The following is a 19,348-nucleotide window of genomic DNA, read 5'->3' on the forward strand; positions in this document are numbered from 1 at the left end:
GTGCTTCACCGATAGGTATGACATTTTCTTCCTTTCTGTGGTGTTAAGTACGGGACCCTATATGTTTGCCACGATATTTCACATCTTTCCTGAATGTGTATTCCCAAAAGTATAAGTTCTAATATATACACTCAATGCCAAGTTCAGAGACAGTATGCGATATGTACAGGGTGAGTCTGAACATTGCAAACCACCATAATTTTTCTATGCATAGATGTTAAATTGGGCACAGCTAGGAAACTATTTACAGAAATGGCTGTACTATCAAAACTGTCTTTATACTTGTTGATAATTTGCTGTCATGTTTGTACTTAATTTCTATTGATTTTCATTGTATCTGATTATGGAACAATCAAGTCAGTGGGGTTGTTAGCCTTGTTCTGAGACTCGTGACATTTAAATAGTTTGGCAGGAGAATAGGACTAGAAGTTAGGTCAATGAATCTAAAATAAGAGTTATTTCTTTATTTTTGAGTGCTTTAACATAAATACATTGCAATAGTGTAGTTTTTTGACAAAGGTAATTTCATGCAATCATTATTAAAGAGGAAATCAAAGTTAATCTCAGTGATATTATTTTTGTTCAATAATAGAAATCGTAGCTTTTTGTTTTAATGAGAAAATGTTGACTATAATTTAGTCTTGCAGGAGGGTTTTTTTTTTTTTTTCTGTTCTTCAAATAAACATAGGGTTGAATTCTGATCCAGCAGAACAATAACTTTATAATTCTAGTTATGTTTTCCTTTAATACTTCTAGACTTGGTTTCTTGAAAATCAAGGACCTACAGCTACATAATGTATTGTATAAATTGTTGCAATGGCTGTAAAATATTTTGGAAGTGTATGGATTTTTTGGTTTAAAATTATCATGCACTCATTTACAAAATCAGCCTTTCTGAACTTTTGTTCAGGCTGAAAGAAAACAGACTTTTGTGGGGTTTTGTCATAGAGTACTTAGTAGGATTACTGGTCCTGTTACATATGCCTGCTGCTTCTAAAGATAGTATTCCTGATCTATCAATGGCCTTGTTTCACTCAGGTTGGCCTCGCAGTTATCTGATCCAAGAAAAGGTGCAACATCCTTGATGATGCTGGACTCCTTTCCTATCTTGGTTTGTTTTACCACATTAGTAGTGTCTGTAATGTTCTTGATAACACCAAACACATTTCCTGGAAGGGCAAAAACCGTGCAAAGTGGAAAATCTGACACTGCTCAATAACAGCATAACCCCCCCACCACCACCTACAGTTATTTATTCTGTGCTACATTGTGTGAAAAGACCCCAAGTTGACCTGAATTTAGAGGTGGAATTCTCAAAATGTCTTATTGGCATCAAGCATGCTGTGAACTTCAGGGGGCTTACAGTCTCTGAAGGGTACTGTTTTACAGCACAAAACAGAAGAAGAATGGTTTGGTAAAGAAAATTAGTGGTTTATAGGAAATTATGGTTTATGGGAAAGATAGATTAACAGAAAAGTGTTTGAAAACAAATCCCCCTCCATTATCATCCCTGTGTCCTTGCAAGTCTATGATCTATAATCTATCTATAGATATCTATAATTATCTCTATATATTATATATATATATAATCTATATGCTCTATAATCTATCAATTTTTTCAGGTTGCAACAAAATTTACACAGTTCTATCAAGATCCCTAAGTCTGCTTTTCTACACCAGAAAATCCTCACTGGTTTCCCCTGGTGCTTATAAGTCTGCAGGCTTCTGTCCTGGCCGTACCTGGCAGTTCTGCAACAGCTTCTTCTGTGGAGGAATGGTTTGCTTCCCTTCTGAGGGCCCCTCTTAACCCAGCCTGCAACAACTGGGGGACAGCAAATGACCAGACCTCCTCCCTGCACCACAGCCATAGTCTTTTTAAAAGAATATGTATTACCCACATGGTAAACTAGGGCATGTATCTGTTTTGCTTGTTCCTGTCGCCTGTCTTCTGTAGAGACAACTACCGGAGGGAGGAAACTAATGGAAAACAGAGGAACAGGCAGTGCTTTGGTATGGTCGGAGCTGAATGAAGATGTCAAAATGGCACAGCTTTTACCATAGGTGTAAGTGGAACAGAAAGATCCACAGTGCTTTCTGAGGGCCAGGGAAAGATCACGTAGTTTACTGCAAACTGCCTCATAGCAGTATATAAAGGAAACCACAGGAATTGGAGGTACCTGCTGAGTTTTACCCAGAGACAGGCATTTTTTAGACTAGGCAATAAAGGGTCAGACCAGAGGACTATTACTGTTATTGTTAGGAAAATTATTTGTTTCCTATGGCCTCCCAGAAGGGGTAATAGCAGACAAACCCCCATAGTTTATTCCAAAGGAATTCGTAGCAATTATTAAACCGAATTGCTGAAATACAGGACCGTGTAACAGCCAGCTTTCAAATCAGCCACGAAATGAAGATTTGTCTGGCTGTAACAAAGACAGTGAACCTGGATTTTGAAGCTTAGGTGAAAAGTGAATTTAGAGGTGGAATTCCAGAATGCCAGCCCAGGAAAAAGCATTATGAAATGTAAATCTCATCTGTTGACCCTATTATTCTTAATCAAGCCTTTGACTAGTACATTTAGCAGCAAAAAAATATTCTTGGTTTTATAAAAGACTATAAATGGGATTAGCAAACGAGCAGCAGATAAAATGGAACTCTGGTTTGTAAACCCTTATTAATGTGCTCTGGAAAATAATCTTAGTAAAAGCAACAAGGATATCTGGATTCAACTTCAATTTCCAGTTCCAATAGAGCATTTATGTGCATACATTTGTTCTGGGCTTGTGTGTGTTCAGTTTTTAATATTCTTCCCTACCCCACACCCCTCTTCCCTGAACCTATCTCCACTGTAAGTGAACTATAGGCTTTCTAATTTAGTCTGAATATCACCTGAAAGAAGTATTTCTGCAATGACAGTCTGTACCTAAGATTGCATATGCTGCTTTGGATGCCTTGACTGTAGTTGAAGTACTGCTTTTTTAGAATACAGGATGCAAATTAGCTCATTATGAAAACATACGAGTTTGCTTGGGCAAACTGTAGAGTTCTTTAGTATTTACTCCGAAGTTGGGAATTTGGACATAATTCTTTACTTCACCTGTCTTTATCAGCGATACCAATGAAAGGATGCTTGTAATTTTCACATGTATTTAGCAAGAAGGTGGTGTTAAAAAAACAAACCCCAACAAAATAAAAACCAAACCCAACAAAGAACCCTCAAAAAACAGTGTTGGAGAGAAAACCAGTTCCAGTGCTACAATGGGAAATAAAAACAATTATACCACAGCCTTCTCTTTTTGCTTGAATGAAAAAAATGAAAAGCTTCCACTTACCAAAGCAGTTATAACTAAGTTGAAGACTAATAAGTAGATGGACATTCAGAAAAGCTTTAAACCGCACTAAGTAATGCACTGACCTGTTATACAGGATTTAGCTCATGTATTTAATCTGGTATCTGCAATTTCTGCAGCAACCCTTGTATATTGTTCTATATACTAAATTATTTAAACAACAGGCTTTTCAACAAACACACACCGGTCATGCTTTGACATGATCATGGCTCATATTTTGCTAATGGATTATGCAAATGTTAAGATTAAATACTTTTACCTACAGCATTCCTTCCTGCCATGAATTTTGTTATATGTTGTGAAAACAGACAAATTGTGGCTGGTTGCTTTCAGTATTTGTGAATTAGGGGTACTGTAACAATTCTCTTTCACAACATATGCTAATGTGGACATTAGCTTTTAGCAGAGTGCTCTATAGAAGGTTTTTTTTTTTTTTTTCTCTCTCTTTTTTAATTCAGAGCGAGAACAAAAGGTTAGTCAGAAGCTCACTAGAGACCTTGAAGGTCTTTTTGCATTTGGTGTTGATTCACCTGCCTGTTTCTGTGTTCAGCTGATGCCTGTAAAGTAACAATTTATATCAGAAAAAGAAATCTTCTGAGAAACACAAGACTAAATTGTAGTGTACTCTCAATTTATGAGTATGAAAGTAAGAGGAGATGAATTCAGAAAAAGGGAAAACTATTGTCTCTATACTAGTTTATTTTTCTGAATTTTTCTCTGGTTTTCTTTTTCCTAAAGTCAAAACAGAACTCATTTTTCAACTCTTGATAAATAAGGATTTTTTTATATGTAATAGAGTCTACTGCATGTTCTCCATGCCTTTTTACGTGACTTGTTGCTTAAGTGAATACTGTGCATACAACCAGGTATTGTTAAAGTTGTGCAAGAATATCTCTGTGATATAGATACGCATATATGCATAAGCACTTATCTTTTATTTGTTTATATGTACTTACAATCATACTTGTGTTTATAGTATGGAAATATATTGTTCTATGCATATATTATTGCATATTATGCATATATGATAATATGTTTGCACAAGCAGTAACTGTCTATTACCATTTTGTTTTTCTTTCCTCTGTCATAGAGAATACAACCTTCTACTTCAATATGACAAACTGCTCTTAATGTCAGCGTCATTCATAAGTGTAGGTTTAGATGTTTCCAAATGAAAAATATCTAGTTTTAAATCCCGTTTCTGTAGTTTCTTTGTTTTGGATTATATTTATGACTTTATGAACACAACAGCTAAAGTAGCTGTTCAGATTTATGTATAATGATTGCTTGTTCTGTTTTGTTGTTTTCCAGCTCCCTCAGGCTCAAAAGGTAAAATATTTTAATTGAATCTTAGTCATTCAAAGTAGTCACCAGTCCTTCAGTTCCCATGGTGTTGTGGGTATGGTACAGTAGTGATCAGTGAAACAGTTCGCTGCTGCAGTGGGGGCTCTGGAGTTGAGCAGCAAGAAAGGTAGCTGACATCAGGGCCAGCTAAGGTACCTGCTGAGAGCAGCTTTTTAAACATAGAAGCTCTTTAACATTATAGACGTATAGTAGCCTATAACTTTGAAACAATGGGTAGGCTACTCTATCAGCAATTTGAAATAGTAAGAATAAAAAAATAATCACCGCATTACTCCACGTGAAACATCTCTGGATTGTTTTGTCTCTGTTGTATTGACTGCAGAACTCATGGTAGAGCTGATACCCTTTCACTGCTCCCCACTGTATCAACACACCTTTGAATACATCCAGCATCTGACTAATAGGTTGCATACAGTTTTCATATAGTATGCTTATGCCTTTAAACAACTTCTGCATTTGGTGGTATGTTAACAGAGTCACCACTGCACGTTGTGATAGCACAATGATTGTGGCAAACTCAAATAATTGCTTGATGCATGTTGCATCACAGAATCACAGAATACTTTGGCTTGGAAGGGACCTGAAAGATCATCTAGTTCCATCCCCCTGCCATAGATGGGGACACACAGTCATCCTTGTATATTTCACACGTATAATTAAAGCTTCCAGAAAATAGAAAATCTGGATGCTGTTTTGAGGATTGCAGTGAAAAATATTTAAACTAAAAAATGAAGATGCTGGGAAATTGTAATATTCACTCTTCTGAGTTGTTCCTATTGTAAAGAACAAGTAAAGCATATATAGGTAAATAGAATACTATTAATGAGTTGAACATCACTGTTATTAAGTCCTGGATGATGACTTTAATGAAAGCTACAGGGTAAAGGATTTTCAGTGAATAGCTTTTGCAGAATGGTGAGGGCATTCATGGAACTCTGAATAGTTAATTACTGTTATCCACTTTTTAATTTAAAAAGCAAAAAATATGAGCACACAAACTTTTATTTTTATGATGCTATGTATATTTGAAATTTCCTTGCTTATCGACCTCAGAAAATTCTATTTTAAATCTGCACATAATACGCTCTTTTGTGACACTAGACTATGTCCATAGTTTGCTCTTGTGTTTTGATAGCTGCAGAGCCTATCAAATGGGACATGGTAACAAAAATGGTTGCTTTATTTTTATTCCCCTCCCCTCCTCCTTCTGGAAATAAATGGTTTAAGGAAATCTTTTATTTACAACTTTCTAGAAAAGTAGAAGGACTAAAAGACTGGCTAGACTGGCTAACTTTGGCTTTTTCATGTTCACCTGCTTGTCTAAAAGTTTATGGCAAATGCTCTTAACAGTTTGCAGAAAGAAGAGAGAGATGGAGGTTATAATACAGTGGTGCAGGAAGATATAACCAGTCAGGCTGTTTACCAGATTGTGTCATGTGGTGCAGTATTGTATGTTCTGATGCCCACAATTCAGAGCTTTTAAATGTTCTGGTACAATTTACTCAAGTTTGAGGTTAGGGAAAAAGCACAAGTGTCATGGAAGGTCAAAAAAGTGTGTTTACCTCTTGAGCAAACTCGTTTGGAACTAAAGCCACATATTTTGTATGTATGCATAATGTCTAGTCGACTGTATGCTACTTTCACGCAGGGAAAGAGGAGTGGGGTGGGAATGAAGGAATGGGATAGGGAGGAGGACAGATGCGAGTGATCCACAAGGGCTTTTGATAACTTCAGGTAAGAAATAAGCCTTTTCATAAGCATGGCTTAGTACCTTAAGAACAAAACAAGAGACTCTCTTGCTGTCTGCAAGGTGAAAGGGAATCAGCGCAGGGCCAGTGCATGCCTTTATGAATGACTTAGTCGCTAGTGTACATGTTTTGCCATATGGTGTCTGAACTTGTACTGTTGTTTTGTGTTTTTTTTGAATCTATATATCATCTTGCAAATGTTTTCTCTATAAACATTTCAGACAGTCATGTCTCTCTAAACATGTTCACTTTAATCTTTGAGTGATCTGAAAGAAAAACGTGGCATTCCAAGTTTACCTTTACTGTTATATATCCGTTATAAATACTTTGTCATCTTGGTGAAATGCGTTATGTCTTTTATGTGAAACGCTTTGGCTACAGTCTTCTTGGTGTTTACTCAATGTTCTGTGGTGATTACATATTGATTCTGAATTCCTATAAGTTCTCAACTGTCTGTGGCAGATAAATAACAATTAAGTCTGTTACTGTTACATTATCTGCTCTAAATCAAATTGCTGCAAATTCAGAATTGGAGTGCAGGTGAAATAAAGTATGAGGAATTTCAAGTGGATGTCTTTTGCACCATGGTATTTGTCTTGAAAAGATCTTTGTGAAATAACCTATTCTTAAAACAGAAAATACCACGAAACCAAAAAAAAAAAAAAACCCAAAAACCAAACCTAAATTTCTAAACACCATAATTTCATATGATATAGATGCTCAGAAAGGTATTTTGTTTCCTAGTAGGAAAGTTTTACTTGCTTTCTTGAGCAAACACAGCAGGATTCAAAATCTGTTGTCCTACTCCTGCTGTGATGTTTTGTTCTACTTAGCTTGTATGAAGAGGTAGAAGTTAATAAATTAGGAACACAAATCAGAAGCAGATAGTGTTTAGGAACACTTAGATTGTGGGGTTTTGTTTTGTTTGTTTGGTTTGTTGTTTTTTTTTTTTATTTTTGTTTGTTTTTTTGTTTTTTGTTTTTTTTTTAATTCTAATGATTCATGAATGGAATCGAATTTCCTCCATGTAGAAATGTTTTGATGATGTTTGTTGCCCTAAAGTTCCTGACAGCTTTCTTCTCTCTTTCTGTGTTATCCCTTATATTCTGTAAGTAGTGCCCTGCTCTCCTTTTATCTTGATGCTATCATCTTTCAGCCATTTGGGAGCATCATTTATCATTCCCTGCATCATTTACCTTCTTATACTTTGAAGTGTTGAATTAACTGTCACTGGGAATAGAAAATACAAAATTTGCAAAGGTGCTACTTCATTGAAGTGCATGACTAGTGATTTTAGCATTTTTGTAAAATTATAGGAGTTAAATTTAATCTAATGAAGTACAAAATGATAATGAAATAAATATTTTGACCCTGATTTATCATTCTTTTGGATCTCTTTCCTGCTGCTAAGAGGCTGTTGTCTTTCAGTTTCATAATGTTTATGAAGTTGAGTGATCCATTCAGAAAACTGCATTAAAATTTTCACTTACATATTAATCACAATCTTAAATTTAGTTTACAAATTTCTCACATTCCTCAACAAGCAAACTTTCTTTTAATAATATTTTTTGAGACAGCAATGTGCAAACTCTAAGTAACTATTTTACAATTTGAGGGGGTTTTCTTGTGCTTCATTTCTGTGTGCTAAACATGGAAATGTCTCTCTAAGACACTTACAGAGGTTCCTATATTGTTCCAGGCTGTAATTTAAATCTAAACCAAAATAATAGCTATTCTTTATTCTTGTAATCTCTATAAACCACAATTAAATAATCAAATTCCAATTCTCTGATGCTTGCAGCCTACCTCATGACTATAGTTGGATCATAAAAGCACAGTAGTCACAGGAAAAGACATCTCGTGAAGCAAGCCTTTGTGGAGTGGGGAAAGGAAGAACAAGAGTGGGTTGGGGAGGTGGAAGAGTTATAACAAGGTGGTGAACAAAAAAGCTTCAGCATGAGCCTTATACTTCAAATACATCCAATGGAACTGCTGACTGCTGTGGGTAGAGTTTCAGCAGCAGCATTACAGCACTTTGAAATCTGAGGCCTTGTCAGAGGGTTTGCAGTTTTTCCATGTCCCCCAGTTTCACCCCACTTTTATTTCGTCTTAATATAGCAGTGTTTCCCCCTTACTTTCCAATTGTGTGTTGGTAACCTGTTGGTATTTTAATTAAATATAGTGGGAAACAAAGCTCTTGTTGTGGGATCATGAAAAATCAAGTAAGGGCAAACACAAGGACTATGTCAAGCAACAAAAGAGTTATTGTAAAAATTATTTTTTGTTTTGCTGGGCATTGTTGAAATTTTGGGGGTGAAGACTGGATAGAATTAGCACTAGAGAAGTTAACTTTTGAGCTGAGTTAACAGTCCTCCTAGGATTTTCTGTTTTATATCATGGCCATAATAAAAATGTATTTACAAAAATATATTTTGAGGTTTCAGTTCTAATATTTTCTTGGGTTAATGTCTTTTAAATGTCTGAAAGTTGATGAAAAAATTCTAGAAATCTTGACACTAGTTGTGGTTGCCTAAAACAGAGTCTAAGCTATGAAAGATATTGGGAAAAATACAAGGCTTAGGTCTCAAAATTTGTCTCCTTTCTGTTACTAATTATAGTTGAAAAATCAGTGACAAAAAATAGAATTGCCCCATCAAATCTGCCTTTTATTTAATTAATTTGCATATTGTTTATTTTGCTTTTTTTTAAATTCATCCAGAACAGGGAATGTGTATATCTAACATAAAAACACCGCTTCATAGCTAGCTAAAGTAAAAGAATATTGAGTATTGGTTTTGGAGAAAAAAACCAACAAAACAAGAATATAATCTAAAGAAAAAGGATACAGGCTTTGTTACTGTCCTTATTTGTTCTTTCGTCTCAGGACATATCCACTGGTTCATTGCTGCCTTAGCCCGGCTTCATTATAAACATTGCACAATATATATAGACAAGAATATTGTATTAATAGTAATAGATATGGACACTACTAACTCTGTGTCAGAAATTCTGGGCAACCTGCTGTAATTCTTCTTGACTATAAACTCTTAAGGAAAATATTTCAGTGATCCTTTTAAGATTCCTTTTGCCACATTAGAAGCACCTAAAGAAATGCATATTCTTTTCTGTATATGTGTTTCTGAAGTAATTTTGGAACATAGAAGATAGATGTTAGTGCTAGACTTAAGGCTGAACTGATATGCTTCATGTGAGGAGTAAGTGGATGCTTGTTTATTTGTTATTTCTGGAGATCTGTTTGGGGTTGCTCTGCGTGGGGTAACCCTATGCAGCAAGGAGTTAAAGGGAGAACTGTAGGAGTTTAATCTATTTCTAAAAGTTTTCCCCCAATCATGAAACTGTTACTGCTAGGCATTAGAGATCTGTGATTTTCTTAGAGTTCTGTTTCTTTATTCCAAACAGCCGAGAGTCATTTTAGCCTGGGAATGCAGTTTTCCTCATTCATGAGGTGATTTTTAAAGGATTGTTATTGTTCACTAAGCATTTTACCAAACTGAGTGTCCATGAACCTTGTAGAGACTCTTGTCTAAAACCGTTTCCACTAGGTCTTTTCAACAGAATGACTTTCTGTGACAAACCACTACTGTGGTCTTTAATTCATCATTTTAGACTGTAGATGATAGCTTACAAAATCCTGGGATCTAGTTGAAAACTCTGTGTTTTGGTTTGGGGTTATAGTTTTAGGCTTCCTTGCCAGTGTCATCCGAAGTAGCCTAGCAATTCTGAGACAAGGCATACTGGCGCATGTTGCAGAAACTACAAGAGCTTACTGTTTTGCAATACTATTGGATGAACATGTTGAAAAATGAATATTCCATAGCATTATTCATCCAAAATTCAAAAGAACTGAATTCGGCCATTGGATTACATATATATTTTTACCGTTGTAATTCCATGCTTTAGAGAGCCACAGGAATAATAACAGTGAAACAGTTCGGTTTTATGTGAGGATATCTTTCCAGGCTTGAAGGAATAAGAAATATCTGAGGGGCTGTACAGTTCAGCATTTTCCCATATTCATGAATCCACAGAATCACAGAACAGTTAGGGTTGGAAAAGACCTTAAAACTATTCAGTTCCAACCCCCCTGCCATGGGCAGGGACACTTCACACTAACCCATGCCACCCAAGGCTCTGTCCAACCTGGCCTTGAACACTGCCGGGGATGGAGCATTCACAGCTTCCCTGGGCAACCCATTCCAGTGCCTCACCACCCTTCTTCCTTACATCTAACCTAAATTTCCTGGTTAAGTTTGAACCCATTATCCCTTTCCCTATCATTACCAGTCCCTAATGAATCATAGAATCATAGAATAGCTAGGGTTGGAAAGGACCTCAAGGTCACCTAGTTCCAACCCCCCTGCCATGGGCAGGGACACCTCACACTAAACCATCCCACATAAGGCTCTGTCCAGCCTGGCCTTGAACACTGCCAGGGAGCGCTCACAACCTCCCTGGGCAACCCATTCCAGTGCTTCACCACCCTTACAGGAAAGAATTTCCTCCTTATATCCAATCTAAACTTCCCCTGTTTAAGTTTTAACCCGTTACCCCTTGTCCTGTCACTACAGTCCCTGACGAAGAGTCCCTCCCCAGCATCACTATAGGCCCCCTTCAGGTACTGGAAGGCTGCTATGAGGTCTCCAGGCAGCCTTCTCTTCTCCAGGCTGAACAGCCCCAACTTTCCCAGCCTATCTTCATACGAAGAATCATATGAAGAATCCCTCTTAGTATTTCACTGAACCTAATTCCCATGAATTCTTATTGCACCAATTTGACATTTTTGTAGGTCCATTATCCAGTCAAGCACTGTCAAATAACTGGCATTTCATAGCTGTCCAAGGCTAAAATTTTTTCTTGTAATTGTGTAACTGCTTAAATATTCCCAGAATCACCTGAAAGAAGAGGCCTACTCGATGTAAAAGAGATGGGAATGTCTTTTGCTAAGGGCAAGAAGAAAATAAAATTAATTAATGAAGATCCAGAGTTGAAGCTAAACTCGGGAGATTAAATTGAGGTTTATTTTGTTGCTTTTGGTTTGTTAATAAACCCTAGAGGGAATTACATTATTGTAAGCATTTACTCTTAGCAGAAGCTGAAATTTGTAGTGTATACAAATGTAGAACTAAAACAGCCCAGCAGAAAGGTAGAAAAAGAAAGAATTTTTGAAATGGCCGGTGTAACAACAGCTGCTGCAGTATGAAAACATAACTGTACACGGGCAGCACGGAAAAACATTCAGCATCAGGCAGAGTCCTTTTTCTGGTTTTCAGAGAATAACCTGAATATGAGAAAAATACCTTACTGCAAAGGAACTCTGCCTGTCTATACATGGTTTGCTGAGGTTCAGGGTACTAGTATGTGGTGTAACTTTGCTACAGGGACTGTAAGGAGCCTTCACATTGCTTTCTCATTACTGGGAAGATTTTATTCAGGATCAAACCATTTGTATTGACAGCAGAAGCTACTCAACTCTGATACATTCTTGGAGACTTCCAAACACATCCATTGGTCCTCTCTTGGCTGAAGAACTAAGCAGACCGGTACTGGTCAATCGATTACACTGACTAGTAGAATAGTGAAGGCTACTGAGGTTTGAAAGAACTGAATAGAGAAAGGAAGCATAGACTGCTTATTTTTAGGAAGGAAGATGCCTTCACGTGTGGACTGGCATAGACAATCTTTTTTTCCTCTTTTGAAGGTATCTTCCTGATTCATTAAGTGAGTTCCTGATTACAGCACTTATCAGCTGCAGTCCTTAATCAAAATCAGTCAGAGAACAACTTAATTGCATTGGAGCAGAGGAAACAGAAACTGAACTAAACTTTAGGGTTTTTTTTTGTTTGCTTTCTTTTTCTTTTTTCTCTCTAAACAGTGACCACTGTGTTTTCTGGGGCAGCCTACTTCCCCTTATTACATTCCATGCTTGCAAAATAAAACATCCCCATATTCAGATGGATAAACTGTTTCTTGAACAAAATGTCTTTGCAGAATTCCTGTGATAAGGTAAACTCAGGGTTTTGTTTTGAAATGCATAAGGCTCATGTAAACATGCTAAATTCTTGCTATTCTATGGGGAATAAATATCTAACACAGTAAGGAAAATCTGAAAGGACAAGCACTTAGTACCATACTGCATATAATCAGAGCTCTGTATTGTTTAGCATAAAGATGCATTAGTCTGCATGCTGATGCTAGACGTTTAAGATGGTTAGTGCTTTTACAAATACAGATTTAAATACATGCAGGAAAGTATATGTAAATATAAATATTTATTCTATAAACAGAAATAAATAATGCAGACCTGGCTCCATTTTCTTTCTTGAAGAAATTTCTCACTAAGAAAGTGACTGATACCTGTAACACCTTTTTAAAAAACGCTATGAGTAATTTATTTCATGTTTTCCCATTTTGATTTTACTGTCCACATTTTTTTTGGTAATTTTAATTTTCTGACTGAAGCATGTGACAATGCCTTAAACATTGTGCTTGAATTCTTATATTGTATTTGTGTTAGTGTCTGTCTGTTTCCAGTAATCCAAACTTGAGGAAACTGGAATTTCACTTGAGAAACAGTGAAGTACTACAAAAATTGCAAGGAACCTTAACAAGCTTGTCTATGCAGGTGCATTTAAGTAGAAGTCTTAGTGCACTGACACCATTACTGGCCTAAAACTGTTAAAACTGTTTTTCAGTGATTACTTCATGGTTATATTTTGCCAATATTCTTAAAAAGGCATCAACAGTTAATAGCTGTCTAGAATTTTCAGAGGCCTAATGAAATTAGATGCCCAGGTCCCAGCAGAAGCCAGTGGTATTTGGAATCTAAGCTTCCTGGAGCATCTTTGAAAATTTAATCCCTCGGAAATTGCAGCAATATCCAACAAAACTTTTATTTGAGACTATTTTTGTATTTCCACCAATCTTGATTTGGTTCCCTATTATACCCTGCAGGGTATGCTGTACTGTATCTGGGAAGTGTTTAGATGGATCTGAATGCTACTTCCTATAGTATTTAGTTTTACAGCAAAAAATGCTGAGCAATAAATTTTGTGAAAAGCACTTCAAAGCTTGCACCTTTTCCTTAGTTAACATCTGCCGGTAGCATCAAGTTTTGGATCTTGCCTGGGGAGCTTTTATTTTTTTTTTGGAGGACTGGGGATGAAACAGATTTTGTTTCCTGCCTTTTTCTTGTTATTATGTAAGTACTTGAAGGAAATAAAAGTGCAGTAATTGATAAGCTGCTAAACAGGTAAGAGACAGGATTTTAACATGTGTAACTAATATGGTGCCCCATGTAAAGAATAAGCTTAGCACTTACCGGGGCTACAAAGATTGAAGGGGAATAGAAAGCAGCTTGATTTGTTAATACTTAGACTGATGTGTAAAGAGACATTACTAAGCATAGGAAAAAGTACTAGAGGGGAAGAAAAGAAACAGAGGGTTTTATTTGAGAACGGAACAAGAATTCAAAACACTGTTGGAGGAACTGAAAATTATTAGTGGCTCTGCATATATACCTAGATGAAGTTCTAATATTTGGGTGAACTTTGGTCCAAATTAGTCCTTATTTGTGAACATAGTTGGTCTGCCAGCAGCGTTTTGTTTCAGCAGAAACTGTACACGTTACAAACAAGAAAGTAAGCTTAGCATGTAGCTTTAAACAATTTTGAATCATCAGACTCTGGGGAATTATTATGCAGAAAGCATACCTCTGTAAAAGTGGCAGTTACTATTAGTGTTAGTTACTTCTAAGAGACTGGAAGGACAAAGGTGGATAAGGTACAGCCTATTTAAAGATTGTTTGAAATAAAATTCATTGTGATTCTTGTTTCAGTCATTCCCAAGGACTCTTCCCTGAATGTAACTAGTAACCATGCATCTAGCGATGTTGTTGCATTACGTTAGGATAAGTATAATTCTTTGTATTTGCCAATAACACTAGAAAACCTCCTGATTCTACGTGTAACCAAGTTATCTGTTGCCTGCTTAGAAAGATGTATTTTGTGCTTATGGAAAATAATAACAATTCTTTAAGATGCTTCCTATAAGGAATGATTGACTATAGTATTTTCTTTTTTACATGCCTTTATAGTACTTCTGTGAGCCTTTGACTTCGTGATGTCCAGTTGATGAGTTTTGGAATCATAAGGATTGTCTGCTTTTTCTTTTGGGGAAAAACAAATAATAATTGAGTGCCCAAAGAGTTTGTTATTAATTACACAATAATATCAACTGCTAAATTTAGTATATTCAGAGACTTTATCATTTTACATTGATTTTGCTATTCTGAGTTCGTGATATTTAACATTTTTCTTTAAGCGTTAATCATCAGCAAATAATTAGAAGTTTTAAAAAAATAAATCCTAGCCAGTCCTGGGAATATCAGTGATACATGTTTGTTTGGAAGATAACTAATATAAGCTGAAGTTTTATCAGTGATTACACAGCATATTACTGGCTTTTTTCCCTCAGGATCACTAAATTTTTCAGACAGTTGCAAGAGCTGTTACAGAGTTCTTGTATATGTAAGAAATTGTCAGACTCGCAAAGCAACAATGCAAAATACCTAGATCATGGCTTCCTCTGCAATTTGTTAATGGACTCTAGTATTAATTGTCTTAGCAGAAATACCCAGTGGCTGGCATTCTACCATTTCAAAGTTATTTCTGCCAAAATGTCATTGCCCAGGGAATAAAGGTGTGCTCCTCTGCAGCAGGTAATTTCTCACCATCTAAGAATTTTTGTGAAGCAAATACTGCAGCTTGAAATGGTGGCTCAGTGAAACATTGCAAATACGAGTAATCTATCATCCAGTTCTTTGCTGGCCACTTAAGGAAGTAGCCAACAACCTGTTCATCTGCCAAACAAATGAAAAAAACCAAAGAGGCTGGACAGTAATATTGCAATTCTATAGAAATGATTACAGCAGCCAACCCTTGGTGGTACTTGTAGATATCATAATTACAGGGCAATCATTCTCGTCATGATTCCATAGTTAGTTTTGAGAGTTAATGACCTGTTCTCTCAGAATTTCCCAGGAACTCCAGGCTGTTGGGATTTTTTCTCTATTTAAAGAATTTCAAACACCCTAAAACTTTACTGACAGTACCTTGGCTGGCATTCTATCCGATAAATTGTTTCTAGTAATCTCTTGAGAGTGAGTGGAGTCGTAAGATGATAGTGATACTTGACAAATACATAATGTCAGGTAACAACAACCCTGGGCAATCATATAAAATCTCAAAACACTCCAAGATGTCACCCCATAATCAGCAGAATGCTTTCTCACTTCCTGGTGTACATATGTTTGGGACTGTCATACCACAGAAGGCTCCTCTCCATAAAAATCATGTCAGTGTTCTTGACTGTACTACTCTGGCCAAGGAGAGCAAATTTTTGTACTAGTTCCAGCTGCATTTGACTTTCAAGTGCACCTCCTGAACTCCCAATGTTTCACCAAGTTGTTAGTTTTGCCTTTTTCTGTTTTCTTTCTGTTCTTGTTGGTTGTTTTGTTTTTTCTTACCGTTGCTTAATTGATCAAGGATTCTACCAGGGATGGAAATATCTCTTCTTATTAAAAGCAAAACAAACCAAAAAAAAGCAAAAATTATCATAGGTTGGTTCCACCTCATGTCCCTATCGATTCCTTATCAGACATAAACCTTCTTGATTCTAAACCTTATCTGTGTTCCTGTCTGATGTCTGCAAACATTCCTCCCCACCATGAGGTAGTGCCATGCTTCAGGAAGTATACTTGTTTGGCAATCTGAAACCCTCCTGAAGCAGACTGGGAGCTGCAAGACATGTATGTTCTAGATTTTATTTGTGTGATTTGTTAATATGAAACATGCTTCATAAAATGTCCTTGTCATAATATGACTTGTGTTCTGAAAGTTTGGGGAGCTGATAGCTGTTGCTTCATTACTAACAAAAGTTTTGTTAACAAAAAATAAAAATCACAACAATTCTCAATAAAAAAAAAAGTCTAAAAAATTCTGCCTGAGTAAAGAAAATGTGATGCTGATGTAGGAGTAGTAGGAGAACATCCGTTACAATTGGGCATGACTGTCACCTACAGTATTTCTCAGGAAGATTGTCTCTATTGCCTTGGCTAAACACAGATGCAACAAAGCAGACTTTAGTTGTGTTCTATGACATCTCCAGTTGTGATTATAATTGGATATGTCATGCTTTTAAATGTTGGATAAGCTGTTTCAACTTTAAGCATCTTCCCAAATTAGTGGGGCAGAAAGAGTTTTAACAGTATCTCAACTTCCTTCTTAAGTTATCTTCCATGTGCAGATGGTGAAGATCTTTAGGCACTCAGAGCTGTGCTTGTCTTGAGCATCATAGTTAGCCTTTGCCTTATGGCAAAGATGTAGTCTGGCCAGAGGGAGTGAAGAGTGAAGAGACAATAGTATGAGCAGTGTCACTCTCTTGTGGCCAGTGATAAACATTCTACATGTTTCTCTTGAATGGAATGAAGGTCAGGAGATCTCTTTTCTCCTTAAATTGAAGAAGTATGTTGAAACCTGATGTGCACAATCAGCTAATGCTTCATGCCACCTTTTTGCGCAGCAAACGGAAACTGGATGGAGCAAAGATGCTCCTGGGATCCTAACTGGCTGTCATCCTTTCTGCCACTGTGTTAACTGATGAGAGAGATCTCAGTCTAAACCAGAACAAAGTGCATGCAATGCATGACCTCTTATTCCTTGCTGGGAGAAAATAGCCTAAGGCAATTTTGGCAGAGCTGACACTGGGAAAGATGTAGAACAGAGCTCCAGCTGCTTTGCTACTGCACATGCTGCTTCCACAATCCACATTTCAGCTCCTTCGTAACTCTCATGGGAGACTGCAATAGAAATGAAGATGAGGCATCTTTCCTGCCAATGCAGATGGTGGGGTGGACAGAGCTGGTATAGTTGAGATGGGGCTGGAGCTGGGGCTGGGCTGGGCTGCACTGACTGCAAGTCTAACTACATAAGCATCATTTAGATAAATTGCCTTTTAGATAAATCTCATGTAAAATGAAGAGAATGTTATTGACAAATGCAATCACATGTCTGTAATTGTTCCTTAGTTCTTAGATACAATATTTCTTTTTCAAATATAGCTTGCTGATGATCAGGGATTGGTGTTGATGACAACTGTTGCCATGCCAGTGTTTAGTAAGCAAAATGAGACTGTAAGTACTCAAGACTATTTCTGTCATGTGATAATGGTGTGACTTAAGTGAAGTTGCTTTCAGGAACCTAATGAGATTTTGGCCAACTCTAAAAATTTTTCTAGTCATCTCATTTTGTCTGCAGCTAGTATCCCTTTGTATGAAACTGTGGACAAATAATCCCAAATACACTCTAGAAACCATATTAAATAATGAAACTCTATGCCTAAGAGAAAATCTCAGATGATGCTAAGCTTTAGCAGTTTCTTTACTTCTATATTACCTTTTTGCAGCAAATAATCTATATCCTTTTCTTTGCACTGATATGCACCTATTTCATAGGTTGAGAATTTAGTTTCTATGTTATATATATCTGTTTACTAATTTAACAGGTTAGTAAGAAAATTACATGGACTTTCACTTAATGCTTAATTTTTCTCTTTTATTTGTCAAATGGCAGGAGAAATTGGGAAACAAAAGAGTAACAGTGTTTTTAATGTAATTTGTGTGAGGAAGTTTTCTGTTGAGGGACTTAATAGCTATCAAAAGTTTGCATGCCTTTTCTATGTGAATTGCAGCTAATGTGGAAAGAAGCAATATTATTGATTAAATTACTATTTGATCAGATTATTTGTACCAGTATCTGCTTTTCCCAGTTTTTAAAGGATTTGTCTAATGTCTATTCACTTCTGCAAAGTAGATGCAAAGTGAAATGAGCAGTGAAAATTCATTATTATTGTGGTTCTCAGTGCATCTTTTATTGTTCTTTTCAGAGATCTAAAGGGATTCTTCTGGGAGTAGTTGGCACAGATGTTCCAGTTAAAGAGCTTTTAAAAACTATTCCAAAATACAAGGTAATACACAAATGATAACATCCTTTATACTTAGCTAAATTATAATAGCTATAACTTTATTTATTCAGCATGCTCATATTGCTTATACTGATGTAGTTCCAAAATTTCACTCATTTTCCTCAAGAATTCTAGCTCTGTAATGTCTGAGATCAGGTGCAGTTTTTAATACCAAAATCAATATATGGCTTGATCTTCACATTTTTGCTCTAGAAGATAATACCAAGTGAAATCAATGAAATGATTTAACCGTGCAATATAAGCAGAATACCATACAAAACTGAAAACTTGCATAACTTCATATGAAAAGGGTAAAAAAAATCTATCCATAACACGTCTTTAGGCTTCAGATTCAACTTTAGGAAGAAGTTCTTCCCTGTGAGGATGCGAGTTGCTGGCACAGGTTGCCCAGAGAAGCTGTGGCTGCCCCATCCCTGGCAGCGTTCAAGGCCAGGTTGGAAAGGGTTTGGAGCAACCTGGTCTAGTGAAGGGTGTCCCTGCCGGTGGCAGGGGGGAGTGGAACTAGGTGCTCCATAAGGTCCTTTCCAACGCAAACCATTCTATGATTCTTGTCTCTATAACGTGTCCCAGATTAGTTGTCTCACTGAATTAAAGGAAGTGGCACATTTCAGGAACTTGAACAATTTCTCAACTAAGCAGACTAGTGGTTCCTCCTCTCCTATCAAGTACTTGCTAAGTATTTTCCTCTACTTAGTTTTCCAAAGTCAGAGACAATCCTACCATAAAATTCTTACAAAATAATTATTGTAAACATTTTCAAAATTTGATGCACTTCATCTCCTGTGAAATGCTTACAAGTCTGTCACCATAAGCTTCAGGCAAATG

The 19,348-nt window shown here is 36.5% G+C and overlaps 1 protein-coding gene across 1 annotated transcript in view; it reads left to right on the forward strand.

Moving 5' to 3' along the window:
* The window catches only part of CACNA2D3 (calcium voltage-gated channel auxiliary subunit alpha2delta 3), a 498,676-nt gene that overhangs the window by 360,996 nt on the left and 118,332 nt on the right, over positions 1-19,348 (forward strand). The window contains exons 14-15 of the mRNA XM_065687615.1: positions 17,601-17,672; positions 18,425-18,505. Coding sequence (XP_065543687.1) covers positions 17,601-17,672; positions 18,425-18,505 — 153 coding nt within the window. The remainder of the gene's footprint in view (positions 1-17,600; positions 17,673-18,424; positions 18,506-19,348) is intronic.

The sequence above is a fragment of the Lathamus discolor genome, chromosome 7, assembly GCF_037157495.1.
Source record: "Lathamus discolor isolate bLatDis1 chromosome 7, bLatDis1.hap1, whole genome shotgun sequence".
Taxonomy (NCBI): Eukaryota; Metazoa; Chordata; class Aves; order Psittaciformes; family Psittacidae; genus Lathamus; species Lathamus discolor.